This window comes from Coptis chinensis, chromosome 1 (assembly GCF_015680905.1).
Source record: "Coptis chinensis isolate HL-2020 chromosome 1, ASM1568090v1, whole genome shotgun sequence".
Classification (NCBI taxonomy): Eukaryota; Viridiplantae; Streptophyta; class Magnoliopsida; order Ranunculales; family Ranunculaceae; genus Coptis; species Coptis chinensis.
In genome coordinates, this window is record NC_141456.1 from 81,304,339 (window position 1) to 81,325,616 (window position 21,278).

General features: G+C 42.2%; 1 protein-coding gene and 2 pseudogenes across 3 annotated transcripts; all 3 read right to left on the reverse strand.

Moving 5' to 3' along the window:
- Positions 1-1,427: 1,427 nt before the first annotated feature.
- On the reverse strand, positions 1,428-3,250 carry LOC147525411 (heme A synthase COX15 pseudogene; annotated as a pseudogene). The gene is made up of 3 exons (XR_015198077.1): positions 2,854-3,250; positions 2,719-2,780; positions 1,428-2,578 (listed from the first exon to the last, which is right to left on the reverse strand). The product of XR_015198077.1 is annotated as a heme A synthase COX15 pseudogene (transcript).
- Positions 3,251-13,290: 10,040 nt separating this feature from the next.
- On the reverse strand, positions 13,291-13,881 carry LOC147525412 (uncharacterized). Its single transcript, XM_086579330.1, has one exon. The coding sequence runs from the start codon at positions 13,879-13,881 to the stop codon at positions 13,291-13,293; it is 591 nt and encodes a 196-aa protein (XP_086435456.1).
- Positions 13,882-15,367: 1,486 nt separating this feature from the next.
- LOC147525413 (UMP-CMP kinase 3-like) lies at positions 15,368-20,910 on the reverse strand (annotated as a pseudogene). Its single transcript, XR_015205498.1, has 8 exons — positions 20,620-20,910; positions 18,932-18,974; positions 17,882-17,999; positions 16,569-16,725; positions 16,199-16,281; positions 15,968-16,066; positions 15,815-15,871; positions 15,368-15,704 (listed from the first exon to the last, which is right to left on the reverse strand). The product of XR_015205498.1 is annotated as a UMP-CMP kinase 3-like (transcript).
- Between the last annotated feature and the right edge of the window lie 368 nt (positions 20,911-21,278).

A 21,278-nucleotide genomic window follows, 5' to 3' on the forward strand; every position in this document is an offset into this window, starting at 1 on the left:
TAGGGGCATTTTATTTCGTACCTTTTGAATGTTTTTCTAAAAGGTTCCATCAAGCAATTTAAAGGGAAGTTATACCAAATGGAAAGGAGGGAAGAAATTATAAGAGAATTTAGAATGAAAGTTTTAAGGAGAGTGGACAACTTAAGAAATTAATGAAGTGGTTTTGCTTTGGCAGGAAAACCCCAATAACTAAATTGTAACGGAAATTAACGCAGCAAAGAAAATGGGATTTGAAGTTCTCATTAAGAAAGAGAACTTCTTAAGTGGTTCTTGTCTCTTTGGTAGTCAAAAGTTGGCTCGGAAAATAAAACGTTTGCATGTGGTAATTTGAATGACTAACATTTAACTCATTGTTGAGGATAGTCATTTTATCTATATTGATATTAACTGCTTCCGTTTCTTTGAGAGCTTGGAAAGTGGGAATGAAGGAGGAGAGAGGCGAGCAGAGACGGTGCAATTTCACATAGCAAATTTGGGGTGTTTCGAAGCCCAGCCCAACCCAGCCCAGGTCCATAAATATTTATTAATTTGGTCAATATTGATTAATTTGGTATAATTGTGCATTAAATCAATGATTAAAGCTCCAAGGCCTATTTCGTTGGTTGTTCTTAGATTATTGAATTGAGTAATGAGCAGGGGCGGCCCAGAGAATCTCGAGGCCCTAGCCGAACTCTTAAGGTGGAGGGCCCTTACTATTAGGTGTGCAAATGGATAGGTACAGATTTGGATACGCCTCTATCCAGATTCAAATCCAAAAATTTATACCGATATCCGAATCCGACGGATATTAAAAAATTTATCCGAATCCAATTTCGGATATTTGAATTGGATATCGGATAATATCCTATCCAAAAATTAATATTAATTAAAATTTTATATGCTTTGAATAATTCATTTTACCACTATAAAAACTATTATAAATATATATATTTGTCATTTATTATTATTTTGTTATTATAGTTTATGATTTTATATAATATTTTATATAATAATAAATAAATAAATAAATTATATATAATAACTATTAATTTTTTAAATCGGATCGGATATTTTCGGATACGGATATGGCGTATCTGAATCCGTATCCAAAACCAGTTCGGACATAAAAAACCATCCAAATCCGATATCCAAAATTTTCAGATAATATCCGATTTTTCTAATACGAATTTGAATCAGATTAGAATATTTGGATATCCAGTTGCACCCCTATTTACTATGCATACATACCCTAACGAAAAAAAAATGTCGTAAGCGAACCTATTGATTAATTGTCACTACCCCATCTTTATGAATGGGAGTAGCTAGATAGTGCTTATTTAGATTGAATATTAGAAGGGCGTAGGTTGTTGCACCCTCAAATCTTTTTGTACGCTTTCTTTTATTTTGACCTTTTAATATAATTTAAACTTGCCAAGCAACAAAAAAAATAAGTAAATGTGCTGTTTCTATTGTGATGCCGTTTCTATTTACAAAATGGTGTGCATGGTAACTAACTACGAAATACATAGTCTTGCAAGTCTCTGAATACACAATGTCGTTTCTACGGAATACACTTGCAAGTCTTTACCCAGCATAGTCTCCTGCACCCTTTCAGGACCACAAGTCTCTGAAGTTTAGCTGCCCCACGAACCTAAGCCATAGAGCCTACAGGTGGTTCTGGCCTCACAACTGAAAGACCAGTCCAAAGAAGGCCACAGTATATTGCAAATCTTTGAAGTAAGGTGAGTTGCAAGTCGGTAAGGGCTTTCTCTAGGCTGAACATATTCAGATTCTGGTTCCTCTAAGCCACTCTTTACCATCCACCATCCAATTAAACCCTGACTAGCACCAAGTGCAAAGAGAGCGGAGAGTCTAACCCCAAGTCGGACAGTAATGTATCCCTTACGAAGAAAATACGAATTGAAAATGGCAAAGCAAACATTACACCTAATCCCCTTCCCCACATTCTATGTGCATATTCCATCCAATAAATGAACTTAAAATCTTCTATTGTCATCCCCTTATTTACTCGCTTGTACTCGGGGGAGATCGCTTATATTTGTCAATTTCAACTAACCAATCTTTGTTCCTCGGCCAGGAGGAGGCTACCAAGAATTTCGGTCGGTCATAGAAAGACCAGATCGAGTAAGTCGAGTCATGCCACCAAGAACTACCATACTAAATACCCATGCAGCGGAACCAAAAATCCAAATCCCCACCAATTTCTGAGCATGAGAACATGCAGTTACAAGCATCTTCGACCCTTCCTTAGATGATGAAGATATGGTTCCCGTAGTGGAGATATTCCTTGATGATCGAGAAGGAAATCCCTTATTAAGAGATCTATGTCCATATAAGGTGCTTCTCCAGGTGCAAAAACTTGTAGGGGATTTTGAGGAGAACAATCTGGAGGAGATGAGTGAGGATTCATTTGAGAACCTTGAAGAAGAATACCTGATCTGGGAGTATAAACTAAGGGTCTTATTTCTTCGGAGAAAAGAAGCCAATTTGCTCTGAAACATTGTGCTTTGCTCATGTACACACTCAAATATTGATTTAACCTTGCCTACCCCTCAACAATGAGAGCCCTGACCTTAGGCTGCAAACACTTGTAAGATATACAAAGTAAGTTAGTAACTGGTACAGACGAAAGATTAGAAAACACAACCATGCTAAAAATCTATCTATAAATTTGGTTAACAACCAATTAAATAAACAAAATGCACTAATTAATATTACTTGTGATCACAAAAATCAAACAAAACACTGACCGCATCGCGTAAATCCATATTCTCATTTACCTGCCATTTCATATATATTTATCAGCTAGAGAATTCCATCTTGTAGGAACTTGAAGCTGCCAGAAATTCTTACCCTTAATGAGATTCTTCTGCACCCAGCCACATAGTTTGTCTATCACTAACTACGTACCAGATATGATTCATGTTGGCAGCATGATTAATAGTGTGTAGACTCCTTATATATGCCCAAATCTCCTTCTTCAAAAGGAAAACCGGTGTCTGCCCAAGATATAAGTGCATGTGAAGTTCCTCCACCTTAAGTATGGCAATCACGATCTCTATATATCACTTCTAAACCTGATACGCTAGAACTGTCATTTGTTGACTCGTCTACACTGATTGGTTAGGTGGCCCCATTTAATCTCCTTGACCTTGACTTTGGTACACACACACAAATGAGCAATAAACAAATCTATCCTTGGCAAACTCTTCATAGAATAAAGAACAAAAAAGAGAAGTGAGGGAGATTTACCATAGCCTGGCAACGCAATCATTGCTCAGTTAACGATCCCCTATTCTTAATATACTCATGGCACTTAACAACACAAAAATTTGTTTAGTGTGAATAACCTACGATTATATATGAAATAACTGACCAAAAAACAGTGCCATATGCAGTTAAATAGGCTTCACATAAAAAAATCAGTTGGGAGTCCTACAAAGAAACCAAAAAAGAATAGCACAAATCAATTTCGAAAACATAACCAAAATGGGTAAGCATCAAACAAAAGTAATGAATTTAGCAAAAAATAAGATATAAACATGTTAAAAAGTGATGGATAAGAGCCAAGAGTCTAACCAGAAAAATGACTGGGAACAACTATCTTTCAGTTTACTGTGGCCCCTGAAGAATCTAATTCAATAATCCATCAATAACTTTAGGCAGATAGAGAAAAGAGATCGTAATAGCTAAACGCGCAAAATCACTAAGAAACACAAAAGCAATTATTCGGAAAATGTGATGCAATTTTACCTTGGGTGGCCTCCTACGCGTGAACAACATTGTCTTGAAGGAAAGGATAAAATGTTCTCATTGTAATCCTGGGAGTGCATTTCACCCTCTCTCTTACCGCTATCATTTAATATCCAGGTTCATTGAAGGAAGGTTTCTCATTTAGCACCAAAGCTTGTAACATAGTGCATGTCCCTGTAATCCAGTGCTCTTACTTATTTCCTTGCGGTGTGTTCAGAAGGCTAAGGCAGACCTTTCCGAAATCATATATGTTTAGGTTTAATCAAAGGCCACATGAATAGTAGAATACTCGTTGGAAGCAAATAGTGCTTGATTTATCAGTCTCATGCCTATCACTAATATTATAATTAATACAACAAAATGAAAAAGCAAACTGGTGGTACATCAGGATAGGCAGATGGGAAAAGAATATCAAAGAAGAACATACCATCGTGATAGGGAGTGCCCGGAGTACCAATAATGACAGCTCTAAGAAGATCCATTCCCTCTTCATAAACGCTAACAAATATTGCAGCTGCCTCAGATAAAAAATGTGTCAACACCAGCCAGTATAAGCAAGGAAGCATGATTTTAGTTATCTACCACGAACCCAATAGTAGTGGGGAAGCTTGAATAATCCAAAAAATAACCATTAAAGACAAATTAAGAGAATGCGTACAATCTTGTTCAACTGTCAATTAAATGTTTTATTTTGTCCATGTATAATCACATGATTGTAACTCGCTCCCTACTTTGGTAAACCAATTCTGAACAATATTATTAAATATGTTGCCAGAGCAAAATACAGAACAAGACTTTGCGTACTTGCTATCGTACACCTAGTAACATAGTAACATGTCAAATTCTTCTATCCTAAAAAAAAGGAAATTGGATATTCGACAGATGAAAGAAAGGATGGTAGAAATAAAAATAAATAACGAAATGAACATGTCAAAGTTCTAGGACAAAAAGAAAAACAAAATTAGAGTAGTGCTTCTAGGTTTATAACATCTGCCATACCAAATGTCTGATTCACGCACCTTACATCTATGAACCTCTAAAGAAAAAAATTGAAGAAGAAATGGCGAAAAGAACAAACTGATTGACAGGTCGCATATTGCTTATTAATCGTATGTAATGGAAATGGCAATGCAAGCAACCTGAAGTAAATCCGGCATCAATTGTCAATGTGTAGCAACCTGGGGGAGAAAGAATTATGAGTATGTGAGGGATTAGAAATGAAATCTGAAATTAGGCAATGAATAATCCTTACCTGGAAGAATTATTGAAGATGGAGCCGCTACAGAAGGGTTAGAAGAAGAAGGAAGTCAGAAGTTGAATAAATTCATCTTAATGGTGAGGGGGAGTTAAGGAGTTACAAAATTAATCAAGGAGAGAGGTGTGTGTGTGTGTGAGAGAGAGAGAGAGGTTAATAATTTTTAATGGTGAAATGGTGAGAGTGAGGAGTTCACACTGAATTAGGGAGCGAAGTCTTTTCTTTCTTTTTTCGTTAGTGTTTTAAGTTTTAACACATATGGAGGGAGAAGCTTTGGGTTTCAAAACTATATTGACCTAAAAACTCCACTGTTCAATCGCTCTGAAATAATGGACTCACAACCCTCTCTTTTCTCTCTCACTGTGCGGCCTCTTCTTTTCTCTTCCCATCTCCTTCTCTTTATACTGGTTTCTTCTCACTTCCTGACCGTCCAACTGTCCTCCCATCCGACTGATCCCCTTCCCCTTCCTGCCGTACACTTGCCACGTCCACGATCTAGGGTTTCTTGGCTAGGATCACATACTTCCCAGTTTATATTACTAAGATGCACCCCACTCGGTGTCCCGCTGACCTGGTCCTTTCCCTGGCTCGGTTCCTATGCTCCTGCTCTATCATATTACTCTGGCTCCCATATGACGTCCGCTGACCTGGCATCCTTTTCATAATTGGGCCTATACAAATGCCCCTTCTCAATTCCGCAGTCCTAATTATGGACCCGAGGTCAAGAACCCACCTTTCCTCCTTTTCCATGCACCTTTTCTTCCCACTCTTGGGATTGCGTGAGAGAGTGAATGCACTCATCATGCTCGTTTTCCGCCGCCTCTCGTACTTCGTGCTGCCACGTGTCTCTTTTAGGCTGGCTCGCTGTCTTGTTGCCTCGGTTTCCTCATTCCTTGCAATTACCCTTCTACCCCCAGTCCCTTCAGTCTTTCTGGCCCCTCAAAAATACGCTTTTACCCCTCCCCTATATAATCCACTCTCATTCTTCTTTCTCTCCCATTTCATCTCAGTTCTTTTCTTTTTCACCTTGCTCTCGTTGTTCACTCCGGCCAACATCTAGTTCGTGACTACTCTCCCTTTCTTTCCTCGGTGAGCTTTTTCTTCCTTGAGCATTCTACCTGGGCAACACACTTCCCCATTAGCTTTCCTTGGTAAGTTTCTCTGTGCTTGAATCTCTTTAATTTTCGCTTTTATTTGAAATATTCAACTTTTCGAGCCTGTTCATCTTTCCTCGATGTCGGTTTCTGAATATATTGACCCCTCGTCTTCCTAATCCGGTGGGGTAGCGTCGCCACCCCTCCGGTTCCTGCTGCGGTCCCTTCAACCTCTAGTCGCCCGCCCTCTTTATTGCCGTCCCCTTCCCGATGCCGTAAACCTAATTTGGCCGCAATTAGGGTTGCCTACTGTATTCCGGCCGACATAGTTTTAGAGCACGTGCATGCTATCACCCATTACCCTCGTCTAGTTCCCCAACGTCCGGGGTACCTTGTAGTCACAGTAGGCCAAATTGTAGCCGGCTTGTGGCTACCTCTCACTTTGTTAGACGTCGAGGTATGTAATCATTTACACATTCCTCCCTGCCAAGGCATAGGGAATTTTTGGAGAATTATGTACGCTTCACAGTAGGCCAAATTATAGCCGGCTTGCGGCTACCTCTCACTTTGTTAGACGTCGAGGTATGTAATCATTTACACATTCCTCCCTGCCAAGGCATAGGGAATTTTTGGAGAATTATGTACGCTGCGAATTCCTATAATAAGTTCGGGGACCCCAAGATCACGAGCTGCAACATATTTTCTCAGTACTATACCAAAAAAAGTACCAAAGACGTTGGGGTAGGGTACCAATCTTTCTGTGTGCGTCCTCGCAAGAAGAATTTCCTTCTTCATATCACCTCCTCGGATAAAGTATGGCACCACTACCCATTGTATGTGTCGGGCCCATTCCTATCCGCGGATCTCCCTGACCATTTAACTCTTAACCATCTCGCCTTCAGATCACGTGGTCCGTATCTCGATTTTCCCCTTCTCTCTAGATGTATTATTTCATTTTTTCCTAACTGTGGTTTCTTTTCCTTGTGCAGGGTGGCGGTCAGATTCCAAGTCCCAAATCTACTCTGGTATTTCAAGTCCTATCTTCCAAAGACTCTGCGACCTCGGACCTAACCAAGCCGCACACCTGGGTATTCATCCTACCACTGCCACCCCACTACTGCAAGTTCCCGACCTATACCACATAGGTGATTTATCAGCTCCTTTTTACCGCCCTCCCCCTCCAAAAGAACGCAAACCCCGAGCATCCCGCCGGAAAAGGCCTCACCCCCATGCACCACGCCGCAAACAAACCAGGTCCGCTACCCCTCCACCCGTCTCCCGTAGATCTCAAGACACTCCCACCTCCTTTGCTCCGGAAGGTGTCCCCTCATTCCGCTCTATCTCTGACTGGGACGATCAATACCACAACTCTCTTATAGACGACATGGATGTTCACAAGCAGAAGCTGTTTGACAGCGACTCTAATGATGAAGCAGTCATTGAGGTTTCCCCCTCCGTCGTACAGACTTCCACTGAACAACCGCCCTTTAAGAATCCGCGGACTGCATGCTCTGCAGAGCCCGACCTCTCCATGCATCAAGCCCCTACCTCAGGAGACCTTGCATCCAACCTTCAACTCGGTCCCATGCCATTTCACCACCCCCTTTCCATCGGGCTGGCAAGGAACCCGCCTTCACGCCCGCACCCACAGATGCCCCAAAGATCCGCCCTTCTTCATCGAAGAAGAATTTCGCCCGGTCTTCAAGGTGCGCAACCGCCAAGTCAATATTGACGACTCTGCTCTGGACAATGCCGCGGTTGCCTCCTCCCTGTTTTACAACTCTCATTTGCCCTAGGACATTGCGTATGCAGATGGAGGCACTTTCGATTCGCACCGTACTTCATTGTACACTAACTGGGAAAGGGTGCATTTTTTTTTTTTTTTTTTTAAAACCTTCTCCCTTGGGTCTCAGGTCAGCTTAGATATCTCTTTGATGATCCGCGGCCTGCTCAGTGCTAGAAACAAGCTGACTGCCTTGGAGAGGGAGTTGGATGGCCCCTCGGGCTTGAGAGCGGCCTATGCGGGCCTTCAATCCGAGTTAGCGGCTGCCAACTTGGCCAAACTCAAGGCTCAAGACGAGCTCTAGACCGCGGAGAGTTCTCATCAAAGGTACATGGAACAAGTCAATGACCGTCTAAACCAGCAACGGGATTCCCTTCTCTAGCACCATCAGCTCAACTTGGAATCCATGGCCCAACAACATCAGGATGCCATGGAGGCACTCAAACAGAAGCATGAGGAGGCCTGTGCCGCAGAGTCGCAAAAGAACTTGTCCGACACGAATACACTCTGCGACCACTTCAAGCTTCTGGCCAACAAGAGGGTGGCCAGGAAACTCCAAGAAACAATGGATAGGCTCATCCCAGAGGGTCGCCTTCTCCCAAAAAAGCCTACCACTCTAGCGACCGACCCCTCTGAGGCCACCGGGGATGTGTTGCTGGCTCAAGAGGTCCTTTCTGCGTATTGCTGGAGTTGGAGGAATGTACCACCTTGGAAGCTTCCGCGGCTCTCTCAGCAGAAATCTCCGAAGATGTCATTGCCGCCCATGATCAACCGCCCTCCGATGTGTTGCCTGTTAATGAATCTGTTGCCAAAATGATTTAGTGACCCTTGTGTTGTAATAAGACATTTTTGCTTTCCTGGCCTTGTGATTGGTCATACTTCCCCTTTAGCATGGTATTTTGTATTTTGTATGGTATACTATTGTCTCTTTATCATTTGAGGCTCCTTATCAGTTTGATCCATAATTTTTCTCTTTATCTAGATCTCTGCTTCCTTTTCGATTTTTCTCCAAGCTCTCTTCCTCTCTAGCGTCAGCGAAGGGCTCAACCCCTCCGTTGCCTCTTCTCCTGAGACGCTCTAAAACAAGCTGGGGACACTCTCTTTGCCCCCATGTCTCCTGCGCCTCTGGTCCGCGGGGCCTAGAAGGCTTCCTGCGCCTGCCGTATTCGCTCTATTGCGCTTGACATCTCTGATCCATGAGGGGCTCATCCCGCCCCGTGGCTCGCTCATACTCTTATACCTGCTGGGAGCAGTCTACTGCCCCACATGTCTCTGACATCTCTGATCCACGAGGGGCTCACCCTGCCCCGCGGCTCGCTCAAGCTCTTACACCTATTGGGAACACTCTATTGCCCCATGTGTCTCTGATATCTCTATTCCGTGGAGAGCTCATCCCACTCCGTGACTCATCAGGCTCTTACACCTGTTGGGAGCACTCTATTGCCCCACGTGTCTCTGACATCTCTATTCCGCGGAGGGCTCATCCCACTACGCGACTCACCAGGCTTTTATCCCTGTTAGGAGCAATTTATTGCCCCACGTGTCTCCGGGATCTCTAATTTGCGGAGGGCTCATCCCACTCCACGACTCATCAGGCTCTTGCACCTGTTGGGAGCACTCTATTGCCCCACGTGTCTCTAACATCTCTGATCCGCGGAGGGCTCATCCCACTCCGTGGCTCTCTCAGGCTCTTACGCCTGTTGGGGCACTCTATTGCCCCATGTGTCTCTTCTCTCTCTGTTGGTACACGGTTTATACTCTTCCCTAAAACATTGCAGGTGATAAACACAATTCCATTCACAAAAGTGCTGTGGTTTTATACATTTACATGCAACTGTCGTCCTCTATTTTGGACCTCCTTACATTTCTCGGGATTTCCTTACATTCAATTGTAAAACTTTTTTAACAGTCTTACATTCCATGGCTTCTCTACCCGTTTACCTTTCATGGTCTGCAATTTGTAAGTTCCTGACCCTCCCGGCTCTACCACGGTGTACGGCCCCTCCCAGTTAGGGCTCAGCTTCCCATCCTTCTCTTCTTTTGTACTTGTGGGACGTAGCACCAACTCCCCTATCTTGAAATGCCGTGGTCTAACCCTTTTGTTGTACTGTCTCTGCAACCTTCTGTGATATTCCTCCAATAGGATGCGAGCTGAGTCCCTTTTCTCTTCTATCATGTTCAAGTCCCCTGCCAATATGCGCCAATTTGACCCATCCTCCACAGCCTTGGTTCTCATTGTAGCCGCGATCATCTCTGAAGGAATCACGGCTTCCACTCGTATGCCAATGCAAACGGTGTCTCCTGGGTGCTTGTCCGCGGAGTGGTTCGGTAAGCCCAGAGCACATGGTTTAACTCATCGGCCCACGTGCCCTTCTTATCCTCTAATTTCCTTTTCAGATTGTTCATTATCGTTTTGTTGGAAGATTCCGCCTGTCCGTCGCCCTCTGGATTGTAGGGGGCTGAGAATCCTTGTTTCACTTTGTAGGCTTGTTGAAATGCTGCCACTTTAGCTCCCGTGAACTGTGTCCCATTATCTGCGATGATAGCATATAGCAACCTAAACCGACATATGATGTTCTCCCATAGAAACTTAATCACTTACGCTTCCTTGACTTGCTACAAAGGGATGGCTTCAATCCATTTAGTAAAGTAGTCTGTGGCTGCCAGCATGTATCTCCTCTTGCCGCTTGCCATGAGCATCGGTCCCATAATATCCATAGCCCACATGGAAAATGGCCACGGGATCGACACATTATGCAGGGGTTCCGCGGGTGCTAATATCCTTTGCGAGAACCTCTGGCACTTGTCGCACTTCTTGGCGAAATCCACCGCGTCCTTTTTCATATGGGGCCAAAAGTAACCCTGCGTCAACAGCCGGTGCGCGGTGGTCCTCCCCGCCGAATGGCTCCCACAGTCACCTTCGTGCAATTCTCCCAACACCTCTACAGCCGACCGTGGCCCTAGATACTTTAACAAGGGCCCGTTGAAGTTTTTTTGGTACAATTCACCTTCCACTAGGACGTACCTTTGGGACGTATGTTCCAACCTTCTCTTTTCTTTCTTGTCTGTCACCTCCCTTCCCCCCAAGAAGTCTCTAATGAGATTCATCCAACACTCTTCCTCCTCAGTAACCTGATACACCTCTACCACCTCTTCTGTACTAGGCTTGTCCAATCTTCCTACCTGTATCGTCCTTTCCTCTGACCCGGCATTGCTGCCGCCACATATGCCAGCGCGTCTGCATGCCTATTCTCTCCGCGACCCATGTGAACAAATTGAATCTTCTCGAACTTGCTAGACCTCTCGCGCGCCACCTTCAAATACTTTGCCTTTCTTGGGCATCGAGCTGCGAACACCATTAACTTGGCAAACCACGAGATTCGAATCTGAGTACACTATCAGTTCTTTGACCCCCAGATCCTCGGCCATACTCAATCCCGCTATCACTGCCTCATACTCCACTTCATTACTGGATGCCGCAAAACCTAACTTTGTAGTTAGCTCTATTCTATGGTTATCGAGTGTAACCAACACCACCCCTATGCTGCTGCTTTCGTCAGTGGCTGATCCATCCGCAAACACCCTCCATCCATTTCTCTTATCCCAAGGGTTCAGCACGTTGGGCTCCACATCTCTCTCTGGTTGCATAACCATCTCTTCTCGCCAATTGGGATCCTCAGCGGGGAACTCTGCTAGAAATTCTGCCACTACTTGTGCCTTTTCCACGGTCCTTACCTGATATTGTATCTCATACGCGCAAAGCATCACTGCCCATTTCAACATTCTCCCAGAACTCTCGATCCTTAATGCCTGTTTGAGGGGTAGGTTTGTGACCACTACGACAGAGTGAGATTCGAAGTAGGGATTCAGCTTCAGTGCTGAGAAAATTAGTGCCAAGGCATACCTCTCGATTATGCTATACCGCGTCTCTGCGTCCAGTAATGTTTTACTTTGAAAATACACCGGTTTCGCCACCCTGTCCACGAGGCGGACCAATACCGAACTTACCGCGTACTCGGAGGCCCCTAAGTACAAGTACAACTTCTCCCCTTCTTCTGGCCGGGATAATAAAGGTGCCTTGCCCAAGTAACCCTTCAACTCCTGAAATGCCTCTTCACACTCCTCGGTCCATAAGAAATCCGGGGTACTTCTCAACAGTCGGTACAATGGCCTGCATTTGTCAGATGATTTGGAAATGAACCTATTCAACGCCGCCACCCTTCCTACCAGCCGTTGTACCTCCTTTACATTCTGTGGGGATGGCATTTCTATCAAGGCTCTTATCTGCTCAGGGTTGGCCTCTATTTCTCGATGAGTCACAATGTAGCCCAAAAACTTGCCCGTGGTCACTCCAAAAGTGCACTTCTCTAGATTCAACTTCAAATTATACTTCCGTAGTATACTGAATGTCTCCCATAAGCCCTCCAAATACTCTTCCTCCGACATGTTTTTCTCCACCATATCATCTATGTATATCTCAATTCCTTTTCGAATCTTGCTCTCAAACATCTTCTCCCCCAATCTTTGGAATGTGGCTCCAGCATTCTTCAACCCGAATGGCATCCTTGTATAGCAATATGTGCCGCCTTCTACCACAAATGTTGTTTTCTCCTGATCTAGCCCATACATCGAACCTGGTTGTACCCTATAGACGCGTCCATGAATAAGAATACCTTGTACCCTGCGGTCCTATCCACCAACTCATCTACCCACGACATGGGGTAGCTATCTTTCAGGCACTCTCTATTCACATCCGTGAAATCAACGCACATACGTACCTTGCCATTCTTTTTAGGTATCGCGACTATATTGGATAGCCAATCGGTGAACTCCATCTCCCGTATTATGTCAGCTCCCTTCAACCGCAATACCTCTTTGCGAATGTCTTCCGCATACTTTGGTCTTATGCTCCGCATCCTCTGCCTTACCATCTTGGCATCTTCTCTCATGTGCAACCTATGGCATGCAAATTTTGGGTCTAATCCCGTAACGTCCTTAATTGTCCAAGTAAACACACCCCTATCCTCCGACAAAAACTGTATTAACTTACTCTTCCAGTCATCCGGCAGACTGGATCCTACTGATGTGAGCCTTTCTTCCTCCCCATCCCCTATATTCACCACTTCAATTTCATCCAGCGTCTTTGTACCCTCCGCAGGTTCCAACTTACTCTCCGCGAGGGCACTCTATAATTGCTATGCCTGCCTTTTCCTTCGGTGGGAACTTTCCTCTTCTGTTTCGTGTACCAATCGTTTCACTGTTCCCCTATGACTGTTCTTGGCCGTCACCTGATTGTCGCGGACTTCATACGTGCCCGTTGGAGTAGGGAACCGTATCACTAGATAGTACGTAGATGGGACGACCTTTATTTCATGAATCCATCTCCTCCCCAATATAGCGTTGTATTACGAGGCAAAATCTACCACCATGAACCGTGCGAATACTGTCACCAGTCCTGTTGTTACTGGCAACAAGAGCTCCCCTAAAGGCTCTGTCATACTTCCATTGAACCCGTATAAATTAGTGCACGGAGGCCTTAGTTGCCTAGGATCCATTCCCATTTCTTCCAAAGCTCCTTTGAACAACAGATCCACCGCACTGCCACAATCCACTAACACTCTCTTCACCAGGTAATTGCCCATCACCACTGTGATAACCAACGCGTCCTCATGGGGGGAGTCCACTTCCCGTAAATCTGCCTTGCTGAAGGTGATCGTGTCTTTGTCCTCGGCTGACCCCCATTTTGGTCGTGGCATATCAGTCCTGTCATTGATCTGTTGGATGCTCGTGGTCCTTCTTACCCTATCTCTATGTGCATTATGACTTAGTACCTCTCCACTGAAGATCACATGTATAGTCCCCAATAACTGATCTTGTCGCGACAAGCGCTCATCATTCTGCGCATCCCTCACAAACTCCTTCATCTGGCCCTTCTCCACCAATCTCTGAACCATCCACTTCAAAGCGTAACAGTCATCAGTCTCATGGTTTCGCATCTGGTGATATGCGCAGAAAGGCTTATCCGGCAGCTCTATAGGTGTGTTCTGCGGTCCTTCATATCCCCGCAAGTTTTTAATCAAAGACAATATTTCTCTCAATGGTCTATTCAATGGAATCACCTCTGTCTCCCGGTATGGCTTCCTTTCTCTATTCTCACATCGAATCCCTTCCCATACTCTTTCAACCCTTGGGGGGTAACCGCGGTACCCCCCGCTTTCCTTTTTCGAGGCCCCTTCCCTGCGCTGCTCCCTATCTTTCTCCAAAGACAAAACAACTTTCCCTATTCTCTTCGGTAAAGTGTCCTCATACACTACTAAAAAAAGGGCTTTTTATGACAGCTTTTAGTTGTCATGAAATACATATCATGGCACTTTCTGATTGAAAAACTAGCCGTCATTACTGGGGGTGTCATAAAAAGTCAACCAAAACCGTCATTAAAATTATGACAGTTCATAGAAAGACGTCTTAAAAGTTCCTCCCATTATGACATATATTAGTCTTTAAAGCGTCATTGTAGGTAAATTTTACTATGACACCTCATATGTAACCGTCATAAATTATAGTTGCAAACCGTCAAGAAATGACCATTGACTCTTTGGAAGCAGTCATTTTATAGAACAAAAAACGTCAACAAATAGTTTACCCTATGATAGTTCTTCTAAAACCGTCATCTTTTTTTTTTTCTTTTTTTAAAAAAAAATATATATATTATTATTATATTTTTCCCGCCAAATATACTGCATAATAACAACACATTTAAAAAAACAAATTGCTCCATAAAATGCACATGTACACCATCACTCCTATTATAGAATATAGTATTCATTCTATCATTGTACTTACATTTTCCTCCAAAAGAAAAATACAATACAAAAAACATACATTACATTGAACTTACAACTAGCTAGAAAGAAAATCTTGTTAGAAAATTCCCAAGTAGATGTAGTATAGACCACCTCCATTCTTCAAGGCAACAAACAAATGCCACATCGTTGCTGTTTCATTTAACAATGAGTTTAGATAGACTTCAATCTTAAATTGAAACTTAATATTGAACTTAGATGAAATTTGGTAAGCACTAGGCATGCATTCTACTAATAAAGACTACTTATCTCGACAAAGCGAAAAATAAAATAACAATTAGGAAATCCTTTGGTCATGTATCATATGTGTAGCGCCGATTTTTAGGACAATTGAATATTAGGATAAAAGAACTTCGATCCAAATATTCAACCATCTAATAAACCAAGGCGTGGCGGTTTTGACTCACATGAGTCCAACTAGAACTAAAATATAAAACACCCCTTTGAACATTGCGTTCAAAGAAATTTCGACGAGTTTCCCTCGTATTTCCAACATTTCATAAATTTACAACTGTCCTAACTTGAAAATCAAATAATATACTTCCATTTCATATATTAAAACCTCGACTTTAAACCCAACTACTAAAAGATATTGATTAAGTGGCTCGACTACTTAACCATCTCGACAAATGCCAGTTAAATCAAGTAGTTGCAGTGCCCCGAAACCAATCTCTTACTCTAGATCGGTCTTTCACACTTAGAATGCTCATCAACGTCATAATTCCTACCTAATGGATGCATTCTAATATGGATTCATTCTTAAAGACAATAAATAAATAATAAATTATTACAACATGCTCTTAGAAGGAATAAAGTTGAAATTAAAATAAATAGGTAAATGAACCGTTGTACCACTCAGAGTGTGCTTCATTCACGTTAAATTGTTCTTAACTTGCCCGTACGCCTTTTCTTGTGTTATGGGAGCACCTGTTTATCCCTGTGAAGATACTCCAACGCTTAACGTTGGATACGTATGTGGGAACTACAGCCTTTTTACTCATGATCAGAGTAACAGATCTATAAATTAACAGACAGTGAAGTGTAAAATACCAAAAATGTCATTTACCGTAAAAATGTTTTTGACAGTCTTGAAAACATCTTCAATAGGCTTTCCAGCATCAATCTAATTAAAAAAAATAATAATAATAATGAGATTTTGCATTACGAAGCTGCAGAGTTGGTCAAGAAGGAAGCTTGAACAAGAATTTACCACATGTACCTTCTCCCTAGACCTATAGTGCTCGATCACAGGAAGACTGGATTCCACAAAAACATTAAACCGTTTCCTTATTGTCTCAATGTTATCATCAACCCTTCCCTTCAATCCTCAAAAAGAGAGACTTTCAATAATACAATTTTTAATAGAGAAAGATCAGTAGAAAAAATAGCTTGGAAACAGGTGACAATTAAAATAGATAAAGAGTTTAACAAAGAGCTTCATTTCAAAAACCTGGTTCCTGCCCAGAAATTAAACTTCTCCATCTCTTCTTCTGAACAGTCAAAAAAGAGTACAAATTCTGGCACGATACCCGTCTGTGAGATAATTCAAGGAAGGAAACTAAGAGTTACAAAGAAATTAGTTGGATAAGTCAGCACTTTCCACTAACAATATTTAACAAATTAAGCACAACATCTTTTTTAGGTAATTTCATTGTAAATTTGGAACATTGCATTTTGGAAGCATGGGATGTGTGCTTAGTGATAATGATAATTCAAGATAAATTGTTCCTTCAGTGCAAGTTCCATTTTCATTTTCATTCTCTTGTCATTTTTCATTTATATTTGATCATGTGGACCTACTAGAGAAGCAATAATCTTACAACATTCTCAAATGCAGCACGGTTCTCTTCATTACGGGGGAATCCATCAATAAGGAATTTGTCATTATCGCTTTCCTGCATTGCCAGTTGGAGAAGCTTCACAGTGACCTCTGAAGGGACAATTTTTCCTTCCTTTATCATGTTCTGTATCATGGTACTGTGGCAAGGAAAGACACTTAGAATCCCACAGTTTAAGAAAAGGATGGTGTATTAGGGAAAACTGTAATTTAATTCGTCAAAGCCAGGGGAGTGGCTTCCTATAACGGATCCATAAGGATGGTTCCCAACAAACACAGCAGCATATACACACAAAGACAGCATTGTAGACAAGTGTAAAATAAAAATCAAAAATAAAATTAAAGATAAAAACTTTTTAAGAAACATGTCATCATGTTTTTGCAAAATCATTGAGTGATAGGAAGTACTAATTGAAAAGTTACATGATAAGTTGTCAGCGCCAAGTGCAAACCACTTCCATCAGGCCGTCTTGAACAGCAGCCATTGAATTCATCAGGACTACATATTTTTCGAGAATGTAACAGATTTTATTATAAATTCCCCAGGAAACATGAAAACAGTATTAAGTGATCTTAGCATCAGATCTTCCTTTTTGTGATCATTGTTGTTAGCGCCTGACTCAATCAATTTTAACGCAAAGTAACACGGATACTTCATATTCTGAAAAATCCGTGTCCGACACACAGGCATACAACAGACACTCATATCGAAGACACGGACAAGCTGTGCATACTACTTCAAACTAGGGTTTTTCTATATTCCAAATGACTAAGAAATTAATCTATTAACAGATTCTGACTTCGATGATATGTCACTTTCATAGTTATTGATTTGTAAGGAAACATTTTGTAAGGTTTTGAGCCCAATAATTAGTTGTGTAACTAAAGAATAGTAATAGTTTTCATTTTAATTAGCTGTGTGTCCCCTTGTCCTATTTGTATAGGTCCCGTGTTGGACAGCTGACACTCCGAATCTGTGTAGGACACCGACACACGTGTCCATGTCAATGTGACTTAGGTTTTAGCATATAAATGTTGAGCCCATCAGTGGTGATGGCACCAATTCGTAGACACCTAATTTATGCTATTACAGACGATGGCTGGCATTAGAGGTTTGATGAATTACACTGCTTAGTCCAATAAGAGCAGTATCCATAGTGAGTCTTCTCTATCTAGCATATCCATCTAAATTTGGCATTTAGCCAACATCATCAAAGGATATATCATAGTTTTCCACTTTAAAAATAACTTTCCTGTACTGACAGTAGCATAGGTGACTTGAGCATAGACTCTTACCCATTCGCGGAACCTGATTTGATATCTTCTCGAAGAAGATCACCAGCACTGAGATGAGTGAAACCAAAGTGCTCGACAACAGTTGTACATTGGGTGCCCTTTCCACTACCAGGACCGCCTGTCCAATCAATACCAGAAGTCCAGAACCAAGATCAATTAACTCAGACACATCTTGAAACCAGTAAAATATAAGTCCGAAGAGGTAATACCAACAAACAAGCCTATAAAACCTATAGCACACTGGTCACAGATAGTACAGAGAAGACAACGAGCAAGGGGAGAAAGGGATTGGAAGCTTCTCAGATATAAAACAATCAAGTAGTGTGCACTTAATATAGAACATCATAGTCAATTTCACCAATACATCTATGGCATTTTAATTTCATCAACTGCACAAATGCATCAAATATATGACTACCAAGGAGGTACAGCATGCAAACAGGAAGTACCAAAAAGACTATGGCACCAATTTCGAAATGCCACTAACTAAACAAACTTTAAGGGGATAAACATATCAGTATATCACAAGAATTGCATACTTAAGTAAGAAACGAAAAGAAATAATTCTCCAGAAAGTGTCCTCTATGGACGTCCTCCATATAGCAAGGGATATGGACTTAGGTGTTTGAGAAATTTAAGATGTTCCTTTTGAGCATTCTTGGTTAGATGGGACTTGTTTGTACAGCTTAGGAAATATGGGTGGGACATTGTACTTTTGTTCTTCTAGGTCTGTTTTCATTAATTTCATGTAGTTCTAGATCATATCAACGTACAGAGGAGTAAGAAACGTTTCAAACAAAATTTTATCTGGTGCCAATCTCGAATCTGAAACCTATTTCTTGTATTCGGAAAAAGAAAAGTAAAAGAGATATATTGGCAGTCTATAGAAAGGGATTGACCCTTCAACCATGTCCTTAACACCCACCATGCTTTTTTATTTTTATTTTTTGGTTTCTCTCAACTCTCCCATCATAAAATAACTTTAAAGATAACTGAGCTGCTTACCTTACAAGTCGTAGTCGACTTCAGGTTTACTTTACAGCTGCTTACCCGAAGCGTTGCTTCCCTTACTTCTGCTTTCCCCTATAGCTACCTTTCACCGAACAGCTCTTGCAAGCCAACTAAAACTAATGCGATGTGGCGCCGATCTCGATCTGCTAGTTCCACCATATTTTCATTGATCATCAGCCGAGGAGGAGAGAAAGCATTCGTACGGCGGAAAATCTTGTATGATCACAACATATACTCGTCTAGAGAGTACCGTGAGATTCAATTTTGGTTCGCAAGAATGTATCGGTAGGAGGTTCTTTTCAGTTAAACCGACCAAGTTGTATGATCACAGTTTTGGTTATTTGGGATGTTTGGTTATTGAGTTACCAAAACAAAAAAGTTTGGTTATTAAGAATTGGGTATACTCATAGTTTGGAATTTCGGAATTTCAGAATTTTTGGAATTTCGGAATTCTCGGAATTCCGACAAATCCAAAATCCAAAATTCATTAAATTTCGACCCCTATCACATTCGAAATTTCAGATATTTCGACTCTTTATTTGGAATTCCGTTTTTTTGAAAAACCGAAATTCCGGGCAGAATTCCGAAGTTTCGTTCGGAATCACGAACTATGGGTATACTATTACTGACCCGAGACTTAACCCAATTATTCATATTCTGAGTTCACTTTCGACCGGTCGGTTACAATGGTTTCGTTTTTAATTGTTCCCAAATGGTTAGACAATTAATTAAACACCGGTTAGTGCGGAAGGAAAAAGTTAGACAATTTTTACTTGGCGTTTGTGAGAATGAACTCATAAATTAGACACCAAACTTGACACATTAATAAAAACGCGTCAAAGATATTTATGACGGCTAGCGTATAACAGTCAACATTAACATCATGCGTCATAAAATGAACGATAAGTATACAATTGTTAGTCACTAACTTGACACATTGATAAAAAACATCACATATATTTATGACGCATGACCTATAACCGTCAACATTTGACATCAAGCGTCATAAAATTAATGGTGAGTTAGAAATAATGACGGGTTATACGGAAGTCGTCAAGGTAGAAAAAAAATAGCCGTCATAGAAAGCCCTTTTTTTAGTAGTGATACCTGATATATTTCTCTACCCGTGGATATAGTTCGTGCAATGTTGCAATCTCATTCTTCGCGACCGACTGGTGCACTCCCGTCCTTATACGCAACCCTCGCTCAAATGCGATAACTGCGGTCCTTTCATCCAAATTCTCGACCTTCAATGTCTCAGCCTTGAACCGACATAGATACTCTCTTACTGTCTCGGCCGACCTCTGTCTCACGTTGAACAAGGCCGCGATGTCCACCGCACGCTTCTTCTGGTGTATGCAATGGTCTACAAAGGCCTGTTCCAACTCTTGGAAATTCCTTATGCTCCCCGCCGGCAACCGATAGTACCAATTCGACTCCCCGCCTTTCAAACTGGCCGGGAACATCATGCATCGCAATCCATCATATCGCGGCTCTTGCCATAGCGGCATCTGTTGCCTGAAGTGGTGGATATGGTCCGCTGGGTCTCCTTTCCCATCGTACCTCTTGAATCGAGGTTGACTAAAGCGCTTTGGGACCTCCGAAGCCCAAATGTCGTCCTCCAAAGGGTTGCGATTTAGCCCCACCACCACTTGGCTGGCCGCTCCTCCGCGACTTTTCCCCTTTTGCTAGTTCGCTTCTCTGTCCTTGTCTATCATCTCTTGCACCTGTTCGATTGTCAAGCCGGCCACTGGATTTTCCACGAGGTTTGGCTCCTCTTCTTCCTCCTCAGAGCTATCATTTGCCTCCCCGCCCGTACCTTCTTCTTCTCTTTCCCTTTCTCTTCTCAACCCATCATTCTCCTCTTTTAGCCTCCCGATCTTTTCCCTCATAAGCCGTGTCTCCTCTGTCTCCAGATCCTCTCTCCTGCCTCCTTCTTCATCAATCACTGCCTCTGGTGTTGGTTCCTGCACTGCCACTCTCTTCGGTCTGCCTACTTGTTTCTTCGGTAGTGCCATCTCTACTTTGCCTTTGTTCTTTCCCCACAGACGGCGCCAAATGTATTGACCTAAAAACTCCATTGTTCAATCGCTCTGAAATAATGGACTCACAATCTTCTCTTTTCTCTCTAACTGTGCGGCCTCTTATTTTCTCTTCCCATCTCCTTCTCTTTATACTGGTTTCTTCTCACTTCCTGACCGTCCAGCTGTCCTCCCATCCAACTGATCCCCTTCTTGCCGTACACTTGCCACGTCCGCGATCTAGTGTTTCTCGGCTAGGATTGCATACTTCCCAGTTTATATTACTAAGATGCACCCCACTCAGTGTCCCGTTGGCCTGGTCCTTTCCCTGGCTTGGTTCCTATGCTCCTGCTCTATCATATTAC